General features: G+C 43.7%; 1 protein-coding gene across 2 annotated transcripts in view; it reads right to left on the bottom strand.

Moving 5' to 3' along the window:
- Positions 1-15,604, bottom strand: part of fermt2 (FERM domain containing kindlin 2) — a 36,145-nt gene extending 20,541 nt beyond the window's left edge. For both annotated transcript variants that reach the window (XM_084569362.1, XM_084569363.1), the window contains exons 1-2: positions 15,275-15,604; positions 12,012-12,169 (exon numbers count right to left, since the gene is read on the bottom strand). In XM_084569362.1, coding sequence (XP_084425488.1) covers positions 12,012-12,168 — 157 coding nt within the window. In that variant the 5' untranslated portion in view covers position 12,169; positions 15,275-15,604. The remainder of the gene's footprint in view (positions 1-12,011; positions 12,170-15,274) is intronic.
- Positions 15,605-18,322: the final 2,718 nt, after the last annotated feature.

Below are 18,322 nucleotides of genomic sequence, written 5' to 3'. Positions count from 1 at the left end.
TGCTCCGCAGGGGCTCGGCACAATGGGGACAGACCTATGGTCTCATGGTGTATGTGTCTGACTTCAAGAGGAAGGTGAAAGCCGCAGGGATATGGGGGAACTCAAAGCATCTGGCTGGCAGATCACCATGTTCTGGTTTCTTTACAAGCGGCACAGTGGTGGACTGAAGATCTGTTTGAATTGCAAATCACTTCAAAGAGGCAGGTAAAGGTAAAAAAGTGTAGTGGGATATACTCACTAAATAAAAAACAAAAACAGTCGAAGGAGTGTTTAAATTATCCACCAACTGTGCATAAGTTACCTTATGTTCAACTTATAACCAATATAGTTGAGATGGGGTGAACAGGCCTATATCTTTTAGCCTATTATATAACTTTGAGATATCCCCCGAGCAGTGATATCATTACTTCGGCATTATTCCAGGAAGGCACTTCCCAGAGTGGTGTCTCATTTCCGTCCACCCACATACCCCTTCCCTTCATTGCTTCTCCAGCTTGTCCTTCTGTCTCTCTCTGGTTCTCTATCCACTCTCACTGAGTCACCGTACCCACAAAGAGACCCCCATTTGCTTGGTCACGCTTTAACCGAAGCATTCGATCGCAGAATGTTTCACTGCGTCAGTGGGAGGATTTAAAAGGCATCGGGGAGGACATGTCATCACCCAGAATGAAAGAAAATAAAAGAAACCAGTCGTCCGCATGTTAAGAATACGAATGCAAATAAGGAAAAGTATTTACTTTATGTGAATTTAAAATACTTTACCGCCACGTGTCTTAATAATGCTAATTTGTACTTTACTATAGTGCTGCAACTAATCACTAATCAATGAATCATCCCATCAGTCAGTCAAGGCTTGTAGCACATTAGATAATGTACTTATTACATGAGGAAGGACACAGCTGCTAATGGACAAACTGGAAGCATAATGGATTACTTTATGGTACATAGCGAGCATAAACTTCACATCAACACAGCGGTTTGGATTTTTTCCCATCATAATCAAACACTGACGATTCTCGTAACTCGTTCTACAAATGTTTTAATATACCAGTGTTAATGACACGGGACACGATGTTGAATGTTGCCCCACATGGGCCGGTTCCATCCGTCAATCAAACAGCTTGGTGCCATGGTAACCTAAACCTTGAGTGGCCTTCTGTTTTCCCGTGGCTGCTCTTGTTTTCCCTGACCTTTACTTTGTGTATAGGGGCATCCACATGCACTGCCGACACTCTCCCGCTGACCCCGTCCAAAAGCCGAATGAATAGGATTAGCGGCTGAGTTGGTGAAACGACAGGCCAAGGAAACAAGACCACTGTGATGTGAGGAAAGCCAAGTGGGCTGAGTGAAAGATTACAATAATGGTTAAGATGGGGAGCACACATTTTAAGGAGAAGAGTTCTCAATGTAGAGGAACCAGAGGGCTTTGTGAATTGTCTTGGGGAGGGGTTGTTTGTCAAGCTGTTGGGATTTATACTGTTTACTCCAATGGGCAAACACTTGGTACCAGAGTGAAAACATTCCAAGCTTTCTGAGACCCTGTGTGAGTTACTCTAGCAGCATGGGGTCTGGCTGTCATCGCTCCAATCTGATGCCTCAGCTGTGCAGAACACAGCTTCATTGCTGCCATCAGAGAAGCTGCTCCCTTAAGTTCTCTGCAGCTATTAAAGGCTGGAATAATGAGAGGGAGTACGGAGAGAAAATAATCCTGAATGTATTTTCATAACTCTGCCTCACAGTTTTTCCCCTCACAACCTTGTAATTTCTGGGGCCAGGGAGACATGCAGAGCAGCTAGCATTAACGTTTGGCACTCGGGTCTTTCCCCACAGACCACATTCTATAGAAACGTCCATACTCAGCATGCAGGACCACCATACAATCTGCGGCAAGACGTGAATGCATGTCTTGGCTGGTCTCAGTTACCCTCAACACGGTCCCCGTGGCCCCTGCTTCTCCGTTTCCTTGTCGCTGCCCGCCGCCAAAACCTCACTGGACACATCCTTCCCCTCTCCTTGCTTGTGTCATTACGCAGTGGTTCGATGTGTCCTGATTGGATGAAAGCAGCCCGGGTAGACTTCCATTGGGCTCTCTCAGCAATAAGGTGGTAACTCCATCCACAGAGAGAGGGAGAGAGGGCCAATGGCATTTACCATCTAAAAATACAGCCTGCCAAACCTGACGTAATGCAGCAGCCAGAGGAGCGGGGGGCCTAAGTAATTGGGTGCATTAAATGCGGCCCCACAGCCCCTCCGTGGAGTGATATGTGTGTGTATATGTGTGTGCGAGGACTGAAAGACAAGGGGAGGAGAAACAGAATGGGAAAACCATGTTTTATGACCTCTGCAGGATGTGAAAGATGATACAGAGATTGTGTGTGTGTGGGTTTGGGTATTTGTTGGGGGGGGGGGGGTTCTTCACATGCATCCATTAACTACATTAGCTCGCTATGTTGTGTGAGTCAGAGGCTTAAATTAATTCATAAATCCTGCCTAACCGAGTTCTTTTCATTCACCACCATCACCGCCACAACTTTCCACCAAGGCCGCTTCCGTTGCTTTGTGCACCAGATACCACAACCAGACATTCTGCTTTAAAAAAAAAAAAAATACACATGGATTAATACTGCTGCATCTCAGGAGGGAAACACTAAATCAGTACTTTTCTCCGTAGGCACAGAAGTCTGAAGGGCTTTCACTGCGATACTCCTTTCCTTTCCCATCACTCCATCCCTTCCTAGTCAGTATCTGTGGTGTTTACATTAGGAGGCAGCTATGTTTATGGAGGACTGTCTGCAAAGGGGGAGGGGACGGGGACAACAGGAATGAGAGAAAGGGCACGAAAAGGAGAGGCGAGGACGACGAGCAGAGGACGGGGGAGGAGCTCCGACCGGAGACAAAACGATAGGGGAGACACGGGACGCCGACAGCTAGCGTGAAAAGATGACAATTCGTGTTACAAATATTAATAGCATCTCCACATTTATCACCTCCATAAAAAGAAATTAAAACTGCCTGTGTGCAAACAGGAAGTAGGGATTTCCACTTGTTGACACAAGAAGATACACACTCGCTTTTGTCAGATGACTTTTCGTGCAATCACGTAATATAGAGACATGCTTTCATTCGGTGGTTAAGCAATATTTCACTTTCCTGATAAGGGATTAAAAATTGGACACCTTGCAGTCCGTACAATGTTTGTCCCTTTTTGCTCTAAAAACCTAAATTGACGTACAAATAGTTGATAATGTTTCTGTTGACTGACTACTCTGATAACAAACTAACTGCTGGAGCAATACAGTAGATGTGATACAGAGGGTTTGGGCTTAAACAGAAATAAACCCTCCCTCTTCTTATGTGCACTCAGTGGCTCATGCTAACTCTTTATTACGCCGGATGCCTAAATCCAGGCTCATTTATAGCATCACTGATATGATTTAAGAGAGGATGCACGTCCAGATCTGGGCTGTGTCCGCACAGCAGGCTTCTCTCTAAAAAATGTATTTCGGCAGCTATCGGACCCAATCTGCTCGCTGTCAGTAGTAAGGCAGTGCGAGGTTTTGTCAGTTTTACCATCGGCTGATAAAAACATTACGGCCGAGGGAGGCTGGTAATGCCGTTTCCCTGGCGACTCCTGCCTGACGCCGCAGGGGCAGCGGCGCGAGGCGACGACTTGTTTTCACACACAACAAAGACACGGGGCGGCAGGTTTGTCGGACTTATTATCTTTCTCCGACACACACACACTTATTATCCCCTCTACAACATGAAAGCCCTTCTCTTTCTAAATATATTCCACGTCTGAAGCAAGGCGAAGGTCGGTATTGACAGGCAACGATCGGCCAAGCAACTGTCCTGCACCGTCCTTAAATTAGAGCTACTGTAAAAGGCTTTTAAGCACTTTGTAGCTCGTGCAGTCACGCTTGATTGTATCAGCATCAGATACCCAACGTGTTTACAACATGTTCTACAGAAACAGGTGATGACAATATCTATGTCAGACATGAGATCGAGAGTCACAATAGACAGCCGTGGAAGATTTAAGTGATACGATGATTTCAACAACAGCTGGGCTCGTGTAAAGGACAATGGAGCTCCGAATAGACACAATCACCGTACGTCAGAGACTGAAATGACAGTAGAAGAGCAGACAAACACGTTTCTGGACATAGTACGACACATCATGTCGTCCAACACCAGCGAAGGTGAACTTATTGACAAAGGTGTCGATCTGTTCCAGCGATCTCCCTCGAGTGTTCACAAACCAATACCTCAAGTGCTTCCAATTGACAGGCTAAGTTGAATGAGGTTAATTTGTGATTATTTCAGCCCGTTATTATACAACAGCTCAGCCTCCCGCCAATAGCCCATCCATCACACACGCCATTTGTCACAGACATTAAATATGCACTACTCACAGCGACCGAAAAGGAAACGGGGAGCATGCTGTTATTGATCGAGTATGCTGCTGCTACTACAGTTTCCTACACACTCTACTAAACGAATACTGCCCAAACTCAGTACGCAGTGTATGAACTTTCATCTCAAACTTTTTATTTGCAATTCTTATGAAACAAATAAAATCCAGCAGACGCCGTTACTTTTGCAATCTTGAAGGAGGCCAGCGTTTCACCCCTGCCTTTGCACAGACGGATATCATGTCCGACAAACTGCGCCTTTTCGAGCACAAACAGGCCCCTCAGGATTTCTATCAGATACTGGCATGATACCGGAGTACTGGTGCTTTACAGTCTAAGATCACCTGGCAGCTACAGAGGGTTATATCAAATGGCGGCGAGCTAGATAAAAATACGGAGGAGTATATGTAAGATGGTGGTTGATCTTTTTACCACTAAAAGCTAATACGCACTTTTGCCGGGAGTGGAGTGAATCTGAAATCTTAACAGGAAATTTAGGAGCGTCCAGCCCTCCCGTCGGAGTAAAAAAGGGTGCAACCGTGCTGGTTTTGATGCATTAGGAAAGGCCTGAGGGCTATAAAAGAAACCTCCTTAGAGACAGATAGTTTGTATCCATTTGTGTCATTTTCCAAACGCAGCAAAACAGTGGGGGTGCTGCCCCTCCGCCCTGACACAGCTTTATACAATTAAGTGTTCAGGGCCCTGGTGGAATAATGACATTACAAAGAAACTCTGGGCGCAAGATCAATGGAGCAGATACACAATATTCATCTGTCCTTCTATCCACGTAAGCATCCTGCCAGGCGTCCCTCCAGGACTGTGATGAGTAGGCCCACTGACGCCGCCGCCAGCCGGACAACAGGAAGCTGTAGTGCAACATCACTCGAAACCCTTAGGACTTGGAGCTGCTAAGTGGGCCTTCCTTTAAATAAAATGTTTTCTAGACTGGACTGTAAACTGGACGGTCTAATCCTAACCGAAAACCTTGGTGAAAGGGAGAGGACGGAGACGCACCGAGAGGCGGGGACAGGCTTAAAATGAATGAAATGTTGGCCGAGGAGCTAAACAAAAAAAGCCAGATCGGTTTACTCCACTGACACGCAGGTGTGTGGTGTTACAACAGCAACAATGCGGCGCTCTAACATTTCCTTCCACTGGATCCACTGTAATGTTTGTTCTACAGGAAGGTGAGAAGGACAAAAAGAGAAGCCAATGAAAATCTGCCGCAGTTCCAGATGCCAAACATAACATTATTAAATCAGCCCTAACTAGCACCGCAGTTCCTCCACTGTAACTGACTGAAGAAGGAGCATACGTCTAATATGACAATTTGATCATATCAAAGTGGCACTTTATTACCAGAGAACCCGTGTTCTCTACGGCACATCAAAACCAACAGTAAAGTTTAGCTCAGTTTCAACAGAAACTCTTCCTTGTGTAATGTGTATATGATTAACCCAGCAGCATGGCACAGATTCACAACTACTCTACAGCTGGTTTCAGGATTTCCCTCTCTCTCTATTGCATCCTCTCTCACAGCATCACGGTGAGGAATTTTCTTTCTCATAAATTTTTCAGTAATTAATTATTTTGGCTACGAGAGGTCAGAAAATGGTTTATGATGATGCCCATGTTCTGTGAGCCAAGTCGATGTCTTGAAATAGCTTGACTGGTCCGATCAATAAGTCTTTAATTTAATGTAACGCAAAACAGCAAACTCACCGGTCACTGCTGCCACTATAGACACATTTTTTAACTTAAAACTGAATTAAATGTCAATTCGATTATCAAAAATAACAGTTCTGCAAAACTGCATTGATCAGTCAATCAAAGACTTTCATTCTGGCCAACTTTCATCTGAATTCAGCAGAATACTGAAAGAAAAAAACAAATCTAGATGGGTTGCCAAAGCTGTCTATATATGGAAAACGAGCTCGAGCATGAACGCAATTATACAGGCCGACGATCTACTACATAGGAACAGCACAATCACTGCAACATCTTGCTAGTGAAACAGGAAAGCTCTGGCCTGGGCAGGACCACCACTTAGGCTAACTACTTCCTGTCAGAGAGATTAGACAGCAAGATGATCACACGGGCTGCCAGGCCATTTCTCACTTCATAATGCCAGACACTTAGGGCGGCTCCACGGTCCCAATCAATGAGTCTCATTACACATAGTGATTTGTCTGAACTGTGTGTCACGGCGGGATGAAATAAGGGTTTCAGACCCCTATCAGCGCTCTCCTTGTGTACGCTAATTAAAGTAAAAGATGTGAGACCTGTCCACGTCACCAGGAAAGATATGGCCGTGCTATCTTTTGTCCCATCTCTCCGCTTAGCTCTTCAGAACCATATCCTTCAAAAAAATAAAATAAAATGTCACACTAACACTAAGAAGGCAGGAATGCAACGCAGGGAGAAGGGAGAAGTTGCATAAAAAAAGCCCAGAGGAAGTTCAGCATCCTGTGTTAAATAGCGTCTGTTTCCGAAAGAAACCTGCGCTCCATTGTCAAACTGAAGTCATCTCCCTCTGGTCAGAACAACCTTCACCAAACGGCATCTTGGCAATGCTAAAGGATGCAGAATTATAACAGACAACTAAGTACTATCTTAAAAATTATGGCGGAATGAAGACAATCACCAAACTGCGTGTGAGCATGCAGGCAGTCGTAAACACAAAACACACGTTTTCTCTGACACACAGGCAAAGTTCTCCATTGTGAGCTGATGGTACAGCGGCCAAAAACAGGCCTCTCACTGGAAACAACCACATGAACTATAAAGAGTCACACCAGGCCAATTAGTTTGCTCAAGTTCTATTTCTGGAACACTGAACAGTCAGCGTACGCAAACCCGAGTCAGAAACCATGAGAAAATCAACAGTGTCTGCGTTTCCTTTTGGTTTTTAAGCCCTGCCGTGTGGCTGGAGAGGTGGACGCTTCCAACAATATACACGGCAAAGAACGTAAAGACCGAAATACTGAAAGTATTTCTGACGAAATGCATCTAAATTCAGCGGGGAAAGGAGGGTTGAAGCAGCGGGAAAGGAAAAGAGGGAGGGCTGACGGGGAGAGTGGGAGGTGGACGGAGCAGAGGAGCGCAGACTCCAGCGATGACGGCAGAGACCAGAGAACAGCATGCCAAACCCTGGAAGTCATTTCCTGCTTCATCGAAGACTTTTATGGAATTCTAGCGGCGTGGCAAACGTCACAATGAGAAGGAGAGACAGCAAGAACAGAGAAAGATCAGGTCCACTTCCCTCCCTTCCTCCCCATCTCCTGTTTTTTCTCCATTCAGCCCTCAAGACTAGAGCTTACTTTGTACTTTTGCAAGGCATCTACGCAGGGCCCGGTGTGAGCACGTATACTTATGTGCTGGTGTGTCAGCATCGGTCCACCGCTAAAAGTGGACGGCTGGCTGGTCAGCTGTGTTCAGTTTGTTTGTGGACTTCAAACTATGGCAACCGGAACCAAGTGGCTCATGTTGAAGTTAATAAATACTGAAGAAACTGTTTTATTGAAGTCAAAAGAGAGAAGACGTAAGAGTAGACGATGTGTGGGAGGCAGAAGACATTTCTGGGGAGGGGCACGTCAGGCTACGTCGTAGCGTCTGGAGCTATGCTGTATTTAAAGCTGGGGAGACACTACACAACTTTCACTGTCTGTACAGATTCTGAAAAGACTAGGAGTACACACTAAGAGACTGTCTCCAGCAGATGTTTGTACGACAACTGAAAGACTGGGGATCACACACTTAACAACTGCGCCTGATGAGGGATCTAAATGATTTGTCAAACCCACTAAATGCATCAAACTCTCGTGCAAAGTCTCACGAGGGTCATAGTTGTGGTATGCAACATTATATAGGCACTCATGCTCCTCCCAAAACTCAACAAATCTCTGCTCCGTTTCTGTGGTCCAGGTGCGCATTGTCGCCCCTCTCTCTTTTGCATCAGCCATTGGCAACACGTGTTGGGTTGGTTATTAGGTCGGGTCGGGGTCTGTTCCCCTCACACACACACACTAACAGATTTTACTGTTGCCAACTATGCAGATTGAGCCCAAATGGGGATAGTCGACAAAATCTGGCAAAAATGTCTTGTAGTTTGTCCTCGTCTTAGGCTTAAGTGTACCAACAACATAGATCTGACGCAGAACCATAAATTAGTCTTAAGCAGAGTCAACACAAACATTGCACATTCACAAATGTGGGCACAATAACATCCTCATCCGTCATGTACATTTAAAGCCTTTCTTCTTTTGTGGTTAGCACATTAATCTGTAATTCAGTGTTCTTACCTACGAGCCTCTCCACCTCTAGTGTGTGCAAAGTAGCAATGCGTTTGCGTGAAACATTAATAGCCGAAGCACTTACTGTAAGCCACAGTTTGCCAGACTTAAAGGCTACGTAACACGGGAACGCTAAATCCAATCAAACCCTTTCCAGGCTAATGTTGTTGGTACAATATTTGTTTTCCCTCCTAAATGGCACAATATTAGCTTTTAGAGAGGGGTGCAGCTCTTTTGGAAAACATCAACAAAGTCAGAGAAAGCAGTAATGATCGAAAGCAATGGCAGGATGAAAGGATTACGAGAGCAAGGGACCGAGGAGGTGGTCAATCAGCTGGCTTTAAATACTGCTCTCTTGGAGGTTTGCAGGGAAATGGAAGCAGAGTCCGCCGCTGTGATCAATAGCTAAGTGCCTTCCTGGCATTTGTCTATTTAATCCATTATCGAAGGCCATCTGAGCCTGCTGCATGGACGGCAGACCTGCTGCTCACAGGAAGAGCTGAACGAAAGCAGGATACATGTGGACGAGACACACCCACCAACCCGCAGGACCGCGCACACGTGTGGAAACACATGCACAAATACTAGCGATGGGAACGCCGTCCATCACACAGGAGACAGCTGAGTGCAAGACATTTTCTCACACATACGACACATACCGTACAAATACACACTTTCTGAAAGCTACTACATAGAGCAGCAAATGTTCCTGATATATATATATAAAGCCTAGTCAGGCTAGTGGAAAGCAAATGGAAACAAAAGTGAATCACAAGAGGTACACGTTGGAAGAGAAGGAGGAGGGGTTGTCATTGAACCCTGACGTCCTTTCAATGCGAGACTGAGGCACTGCTTGCCAAAGCTCCACGGTATCTACGTGTCCTTTCTCACAGCGGCGTGTATGTGTTCTGTGTACTGCCACCGCAGGTCGGCAATCAGCAAAATCAACAGCGAGCATGTGACAGCACTTAAAAGGCGTCAAGTGAGAATTGTGCTAACTGAGCCGGGAGGTAAGACGGGGGGAGTTTTCCCAGGAAGGGATGTCACAGAAAACTGTCTGCACCACTGCCACTGACAAAAACTGGAATTTTACCTCGCAGTGTACAAGAGTCGCTGACCTTACCGCCGCCTCGATTGGTTACTTTGTTTGACTTTGGATTAGTTTGGATGCGAGTTAGCATGTGCAAACACAAAAGTCCCACAGAGACAGAGTAGAAACTCTGTTGCCGTAGGAAATAAAATGACTGTTTTTGTCTGGTGACGATGTAAAGCCCTCAGTTCTCTGAGGACACAGCGGTGATGATATTCTAAATGTAGAGTCCACTTTAACTGATATAGATTTATTTATTCATTTTGAGCAGGGGAGGCTAAAATACAATTTCCTGAACTCATTCAAATCAGTCCATTGCTTGGGATCTCTGGTCGTCCTGCTTCTCCAAAAGTGGTGGCGGCCTGACCACCATCTACTCTCAGTAATACACCGACTATGGAAAAGTACTGTAAACAACTTCGAAGATGCCTAATGTAACTAATATTAATTACCACACTGCGTCCTCTCAGCAGCACGCACATTGAATAGAGTTGATTTTACAAGAAAGAGCTTGATCTTAACAATCTCAAGTGACTATTAAAAACATGCCTACATGGTGAATTCCAAGAGGAAATAAACACCATATAAGGCATGAACAGTGCACAGTCCCCTGCAAAGTAAGCTGTGGCCATGTGGACAAACCATATTGTGGGTTAATGATTACAATGCAAAACAACCTGTTGACTCAAGGTAGGAGAAATATCCCCACACTCATTGTGAAACCAGTTAAAAAGACACAAAAACGTTTTTTTGTTTTTTTTTATAACACCGCTTTACAGTAAGTGCGTCTATTAAGTTAACTGCAGGAGTAAGGGCAGTAGTACGACAACACAGAGGGAATTTAAATGCGTCTATGAATAGTAACCTAGTACATTTTCTGTTACAAAACAGTGGCATTAACTACAGTGTACAACCACATCCTGTTGTTCGACTTGGATGCAGCAACAACCAACCAAGGGGTTGGTTGTTGCTGCATCCAAATTAAAAGTATTGTCATGTGGACGTGAAGCCCTCAAGCCACCGGAATCCTGCAGAGATAAAGGAGGTCATCAGTGTAACGGCAACATCCTCAAGAAGAAGGAAAGCTGAAATTAGGAACGGTGAAAGCAAAGGAAAAGCAGACTGATCCGTCACATGCACAATGTTGTCCAAAATAAAACGTGATATAACTGACGTACAATTCTATTAAATAACTACGCTGCTATCTGTTGCGACCAACCAACACTACACTACAGACGAAGTGTCCTACCAGTTATACCCTTTAACACAATGCAAGAACACAACTCAAACAATGAATAAGGCCATGCCTTGAGTAGAGCCTGGGCTGGAGAACCAATGAATTCACGTTGTCCCACACACGCCAGCAACACTGAACTCGCCTAGCATGGATGCTACTCACCACACGACCACAGAGAACAAAGACCTCAATTATGTGGAGCGCTAACAGGAGAGCTAAAAACGGGACCATGGGCAGGGAATAAGACCTTGGAGCGCTGCAGGAATGCAGAGCATCCGGGCACCATCAACACACAACAAAGTGTCACTTCCAAATTGCACTGCCGCCACCACCACTGACCTTTCTCCGGGCTCCATGAAACGGGGCAGTGTTCAAGTAGCTGGAACAGAGGACTCTTATGCTTAGCTGCACCCGAACTTGTCAAGTGCACAACTGCAGCTACACAACGGTGCGTGGTGCAGTGGGGGGGGGGGGAGGGAAGCTGTGTATGGTTTCTTCATACCTTGAGTTACTGACCCATATATGCTGCAGGGTAACAAAGAGGAACGTTAAACCCTGTACTATCATACTCATTGAATGATATGCGCATTCAGAAAACATATCAAACAGGCTTTGTCTCCAAAAACAATAGCATATTGTAACTTCTCCTGAACTGACCCAATTCTACTGGTTTCACACATTTTGTCTTTGTGTCCTTTCAAAAGGCGTTTCCTAGATTTGAACCACGACAAAGTTGAAGTATGTCTGCTCTCAAGTTCAAGCTATTGTATTCATTCACTAGAATCTCATTTCTAAGAATGGTATATATTCCAGAGCTATTTATTGCCCCACAAATGGGAAAAGATAACACAAGTCAGGCATGTGCAAAAATTCTCACATGGCATGACGGTGAATGGAAAGGAATGGGTTTTTGCATTTCCACTCTACAAAGAGAATACAAGTTAAATATGCAGATTCATAGCAGCGTGCACACATACCTAACTTCTCCACGAGCTTGAGCATGACGCCACCGATGTGGATTTCCCCGGTGACCCTCAGCGACACGTCCCTGTGGAGGTCGGTGACATGCATCTTCAGCTCCCACGTCCCGTCGGCGTAGCAGCCATCGGGCATCCGGATCCCGTCCAGCGCCATCCTGCCAAACGGAGCAGAACGGTTACGGTTTAACTTCTCGCCGCGCCGGAACGAAAACGAACCTTTTGACCCCGCTGTGCACAAATATACATGATGCAAAGTCCATGCATGCATTCAAGGGAGTGAAAAAGATCTGCACCCTGATATCTCTGAGCATGCAAACTCAGCACAGGAGGAAAGCAGTACTTGAATACATTCTGACATTTAGTCTAGACGTTTTAAAGAATGGCGGATGATACAAAAACTTATGTCCATCATCTGGGATTCTATGCAGCACAGCAATAAAGCAATGTCACACATCAAAGTATGGTTTACTAGACATTACTGCATATTTTTTGTTAAAAGAGTGCTTCAAATCTAAAATGTCAACCTTCGATATTAGTGTTGCATTAGATCTCCATAAGACAAGACTGAACAAATACAGGCAATTCAATGTGGTTGATTAATCCATAGAAATGCACCATATGGTTTTTCCCCTGATGTGTTGACACAGGTATACTGTTAAAGGGTTTAACTTTTTATACTCGTGTTTTGCTGCAGATACGGTAAAATTCTGAAAGAAGACAGTATGTATGCTCGCAATTGAGTGTTTTTACACTCTGAAATGCCACTTCTAATAGAAGTATTCACCTAAAACACTGGCACACCAGGTAAAGATGCATATACCACTTCCTTCTTCAAGGGTGCTTACTTAACTGTGACTAATCTTGCTGCTGATACGTATGTGTGCTTAAACATGCTTTGCTGCAGATTAGATGTAACTTTGAAAGAAAAAACCTAACAATTGAGTTTTTTCCCATTCTGAATTGCCACTTTTAGTGCAGGTCTTAGACGTATGGTCTTGCCTACAACACTGGTTCACGGTGCTGGCAATGGTGACACACTAGGAAAGGATGCATATACCACTTCTTAAAGAGTGTATCCTTGCCACAGATCCAGTATCATTTTGATAGAAGACAGTATATATGCTTACAATCGAGTATTTTTCCATTCTGAATTGCCACTTTTATCAAAGGTAATCAAGTATAGTCTAGCCTTCAATGCTGGTACACTGTGTTGGGAATGGTGACACGCTAAGTAAGAATGCATATACAACTTCTTAAAGGGTGCATCTGTAACTGTGACTAATTTTACTCTTGATATGCGTATTTAAGTATGTTTTGCTGCAGATTCGGTGTAACTTTGAATGAAAAAAGCCAACATTTGAGAATTTTTTCTATTCTAATTTGCCAATATTAAAGAAGATATCAGAGTATAATATAGCCTATAACACTGGTCCACAGTGTAGGCAATGGTGACACACTAGGAAAGGATGTATATACCACTTCTTAAAGAGTGCATCCTTGTATCATTTTGAAAGAATATAGAAAGCATGCTAACAATTGAGTATTTTTTCCATTCCACCGCTTTTAGTGCTGGTATTAAAGTACAGTCTAGCCCACAACACTGGTTCATGTGTTGGGAATGGTGACACACTAGGAAAGGATGCGCATACCACTTCTTAAAGGGTCGATCTGTAACTATGACTAATTTTACTGATATGTGTATTTAAATATGCTTTGCTGCAGATTCAATGTGACTTTTCATTCTAATTTGCCACTTTTATGAAAGGTATTAGAGTATAATCTAGCCTACAACACTGGTTGACAGTAAAGGCAATGGTAACACACTAGGAAAGGTTCATGACTTCTTCAAGGGTGAATCCCTAACTGTGACTAATTTCATTTTTTATAATCATGTGCGTTTAAATATGCTTTGCTGCAGATCCAGTAAAATTCTGAAAGAAGACAGCATGTATGCTTGCAACGGAGTATAGTTTCATCCTGAATTGGCACTTTTAACAAAAAGTATTGCAGTATAGTGTAGCATAAAACACCGGTATGCTGTGTATGGAATGGTGACACACTAAGGATGCGTATACAACTTCTTAAAGGGGGCATCCGTAACTGTGACTAATCTTACTGTGGATACGTACGTGCACTTGAAGATGCTTTGCTGCAGATTCGATGTAAAGCTAACAACTGAGTATTTTTGCCATTCTAATTTGCCACTATTAAAGAAGATATTTAGAGTATAACGTAGCCTACAGCACTAGTTGACAGTGTAGGCAGTGGTAACACACTAGGAAAGGATGGGTGCATGAAAGGCTTCTTAAAGGGCGAACCCTTAACTGTGACTAATTTTTATAATCATGTGCATTTAAATATGCTTTGCTGCACATCTAGTACAATTCTGAAAGAAGACAGTATGTATGCTCGCAACGGAGTACTTTTTCATCCTGAATTGCCACTTGTAATAAAAAGTATTGCAGTATAGTGTAGCCTAAAACACTGATACACTGTGTTGGCAATGGTGACAGTTGTGGTCCCACAGATTGATTGAACGTTTGACCCTCAAAAATAAAAGATTAATGAAGGAAAGCATGAAGGGGACTAAAACTAGCCGTTTTCCCCTCGATGAACCGTGCCTCTTTTCGCGTCCACTCTGGGAACAAGACGCCCTCTGTTGCGTCAGGTCGCTGGCACAGAAGGAAAAAAAAAAAAGTTACAATCTATCTAATCTGTCATTCTCTGATCTCTGTCTGGTGGAGAGAGAGACTGAAAGAGAGAGAGAGAGAGAGAGGAGAGGGAAAGCGGCCTGGCGATCAAAACAGCCGTCTGATCAATAAAACACGGCGGAACAAAGGCTTTGTAAGCCCGCGGCTACAAGTTCAACAAAGACCTTTGGTTGCCGTTATCTCTGCGAAACGTGGCGGTTCACCTGTTAAAAATAACGGTAAAGGCGCTCTCACAAATAGGCGGAGGGGTTAATTATGTAAGCAGAGCCCGTACAACAACTCCCCGGCTGCTGCTGCTGCTCCTGCCGCCGCTGCCGCTGCTGCTGCATGCGCACTCACTCTCTGTGAGCTCTTCGTCAAGAAAAAATGAGTTTAAAAAGTACCTCTACAGGCAAACCAGCTTTTAAAATAGCCTGGAAACAGTTATAAAATTAGTTCCTTTAAAAAATAAGAAATGTACAAGTTGTGCGCGAACGCCACATTTTTATATTCCAACAGCGGCGAACGAGCCAAGCTTTGAAGACGGAACATTTAAATCTGTCCACTCACCTTCACAAAGACGAAAAACACTCGAGCAGTCGACTACACGGTACAGAGCAAGCCCCCCTCCTTTTAAATCATGTAGAAGGTGCTTTTTTTCTCTTTTTTAAAAGCTGGTAAAAAACGGAAAGATATCCCCCGAAGAACTCGCCGGAGAAGTATCCCAAACAGTTTTTTTTCCCCCCGCAGGCTTCGGCTTAATGGAGTCCAGCCGTCCCTCTTTCTCCCTCCCTCTTTCCAGCAGCAATAACGTCACTCGTGCTTCCAGTCCCACTTTTCCTTTCAGGCTGGAGGCTCCGCCGGTCGCCCACTGGTCCCACTGTCACCTCTCCCACACGCATTTATAGACACGAGGCTTTCACGCGAGCTCAAGGCTGACAGAGCTGCGGCGTTATTCCTCCATTGTACGCATTAGAGAAAAAAAGAGACAAATTTATGAGTTTAAAGCTTATTTGATATTATTTGGGCACAGTTGCCTGAACACAGATACCTTAGATGAGAACACTGTAAAAATAAATAAATAAAATAATAGAATAAATCAATTGGCTGTTGTGATTTATTTTTTAATCATAAGTCTAATGTGAAGTAAACATACCTCTAGGGGGCGCTGAAAACCTTTTTATTTTATGTATTTTTTATCCATTTAATTTACACCGATCAGGCATAACATTATGACCACCTTCCTAATATTGTGTAGGTTCTTCCAACAGTTCTGATCAGAGAATGGACATGGGCCTTCAGAGGGCGTCCCGTGGTGTCTTGTTAGTGGGGGCCTATGGGTTCTGGGGAGGGGCCTCTGTGGATCATCCCACGGATACTTGGGATTTAGTAGTAAATTCGGAGGCCAGGTCAACACCTTGTGCTGTTTTTCATGTATTTTATGAGTTTTTTCCTAGGCTGCATGCTGCTGGGGTTGGCTGCTGCCATCAAGGAGTGTCGTCGCTATGGGGTGGGGGTGCCTGGTCTGGTCCAGGTGGGTGCTACATGTCTAAGTAACATCCACATTAATGAATGCCAAGTCCAAAAGTTTCTCAGCAGGACGCTGAATTGTTACAAGATGGTGGATGTTATTTACTTGTCCTGTCAGTGGTTTTAATGTTGTGGCTGATAGGTATGTAGTCTACATATTCAAAGTGATTCAAGCTTAAAATTAAATGTATACAAGTATAAGAGCAGAAGTACATGCACAATAGTATAAAATGGAAGTTTTTAAGTAGAAATGCCTCAAATCTGTACTTAAATACAGCATTTGAGCACATTTGGGTCACTTAGTTCCTCTCTTCCACTGCTATCTGACAAAATAACACATCTGTATATCCCTTAAGAAAAAAACAAGTAGCTTTCTATGCTCATCTCTTTCTACTTCACACATTATTAAACATAGAAATCCATAAAACAAGTGCAGACATTGCTTAGAACCCACGATATTAACCTTTTCAAATATAAAATAATGACTTTAATCTTTTAATATATGAGAATTTGGTCAACAAAAGGTATGACTTGGCAAAAATAAACCCCCTCTCATCTGTGTAAGAGTAAATTTTCAAAATCCACTTCTTTTTTTTTCCAGGTTCCGATAAACAGAAACCCTCCCCAGTAGAAAATTCACCAGTTTGTGTCAGGCCTAACAGACGTGCGGTTAAGATCTCGAGCTGCCTTTTATGGCAATAGTGCTGCCTTGAGCCTTGCATCAGCATCCAAGAACCTTTAGTTCTTTCGGAGTAACTGCACAAATAACAGGGACTTCTGCAGATATAATAACAACAGAGACGTTTCTTCTTAAAATTTCCCTTTACTTACAGCTGTAAATATTCCAAAGTGTTTATCCGTTATATATTTTCATTAACTGCGTGCCTGGATGAAGTGTTGAAATTATCCGAGGTATGCAGACGTTCGCTTTTATTCCTGACAGTTCATCGTGCACTCAAGGAATATCTTAGTGTAGTCTTGTAGCTGGTCCAGGTGGCGGCATGTCAAACTTCTTCGCATACTCTTTAGAGGTTTAAAGGTCATAAATTCAATACATTTCATCATTTTGTCAGATAAAAAAATAAAAACAAATCACACGCTGGAGCTTAACAAGTATGTGCAGCTGCAGATAGGTCATTAAAAGAGCTGTAATACCTCTGACATATATTGTTGTGGAGTTAAAATACAGCATCTCAAGTGCTTCCAAATGAATAAATATACTTAATTACATGATCACATTTCACATATGAAACACATTTATCCTGCACTTATATAGTCTCAGGCTAGGTGAGTCATTACACAGTATAAGAAACTTGTTAAATTACCGATATAGTCCAGTAACTATGAGTAAATGTGGAGGTTAGATTTTCTTCCCTGTGCACAAAGTTATATACGGATAGATTCTAAGTAACTGCACAAAAACTGGAGGTAATGCTGTCTGCAAGCTGCTGCACATGTAAGATTTTATGCACGCGTTCAATCAAGCGATCACGCGAATGATAAGTCTGAGAGTGAAAAAGCAGGGGGAAAGGCGGCCGCCTCCAATTCAACACACTCTCCGGCGCACTCTCTCCAAGTCATCTGCAGTAAAAAAAACATGAATCATCACTGGTTTCTGGCTCAGTCTCCCGGTGAACTCACTCAGCTCCAGTCCTCCAGCTCAGGAATCTGGGCCTTCAGACTACGGCCGGCATCAAAGTCGATTTATAACCTCTCTCTCCCTGCAGCTCTGACCCCCTCGTCAGTGTCTGGCAGCCGACCCATTGCCTTTTATAGGCTGTGTTTTAATTGCAGAGTAAACATTCGAGTCAGTCAGAGGCAGAGCAGAAGGGAGTCGGGACGGGTGAGTGCTGGCTTGGCCGCTGCTGCTGACGGTGTGGATGAGGATGGAGGAGGTGAAGGGGATAAAGAGGAGACTCACAGGTTTACATAGTTTTTAACATTCGGATAGTAGATTTTTTTTGTTTTTTTGTATTTTATTTCAGTTAAACACCGTCATATTCAATCATGATTATATTAGAGCGAGTCAACATCTGTCAAAATAGCTCAATTAGTTAAGGGCAATAAATGGAAACAGGATAAGGGAGA

Source organism: Chelon labrosus, assembly GCF_963514085.1.
Source record: "Chelon labrosus genome assembly, chromosome: 20".
In the NCBI taxonomy this organism is placed as follows: Eukaryota; Metazoa; Chordata; class Actinopteri; order Mugiliformes; family Mugilidae; genus Chelon; species Chelon labrosus.
This window is presented reverse-complemented; position numbering and strand designations above follow the sequence as displayed.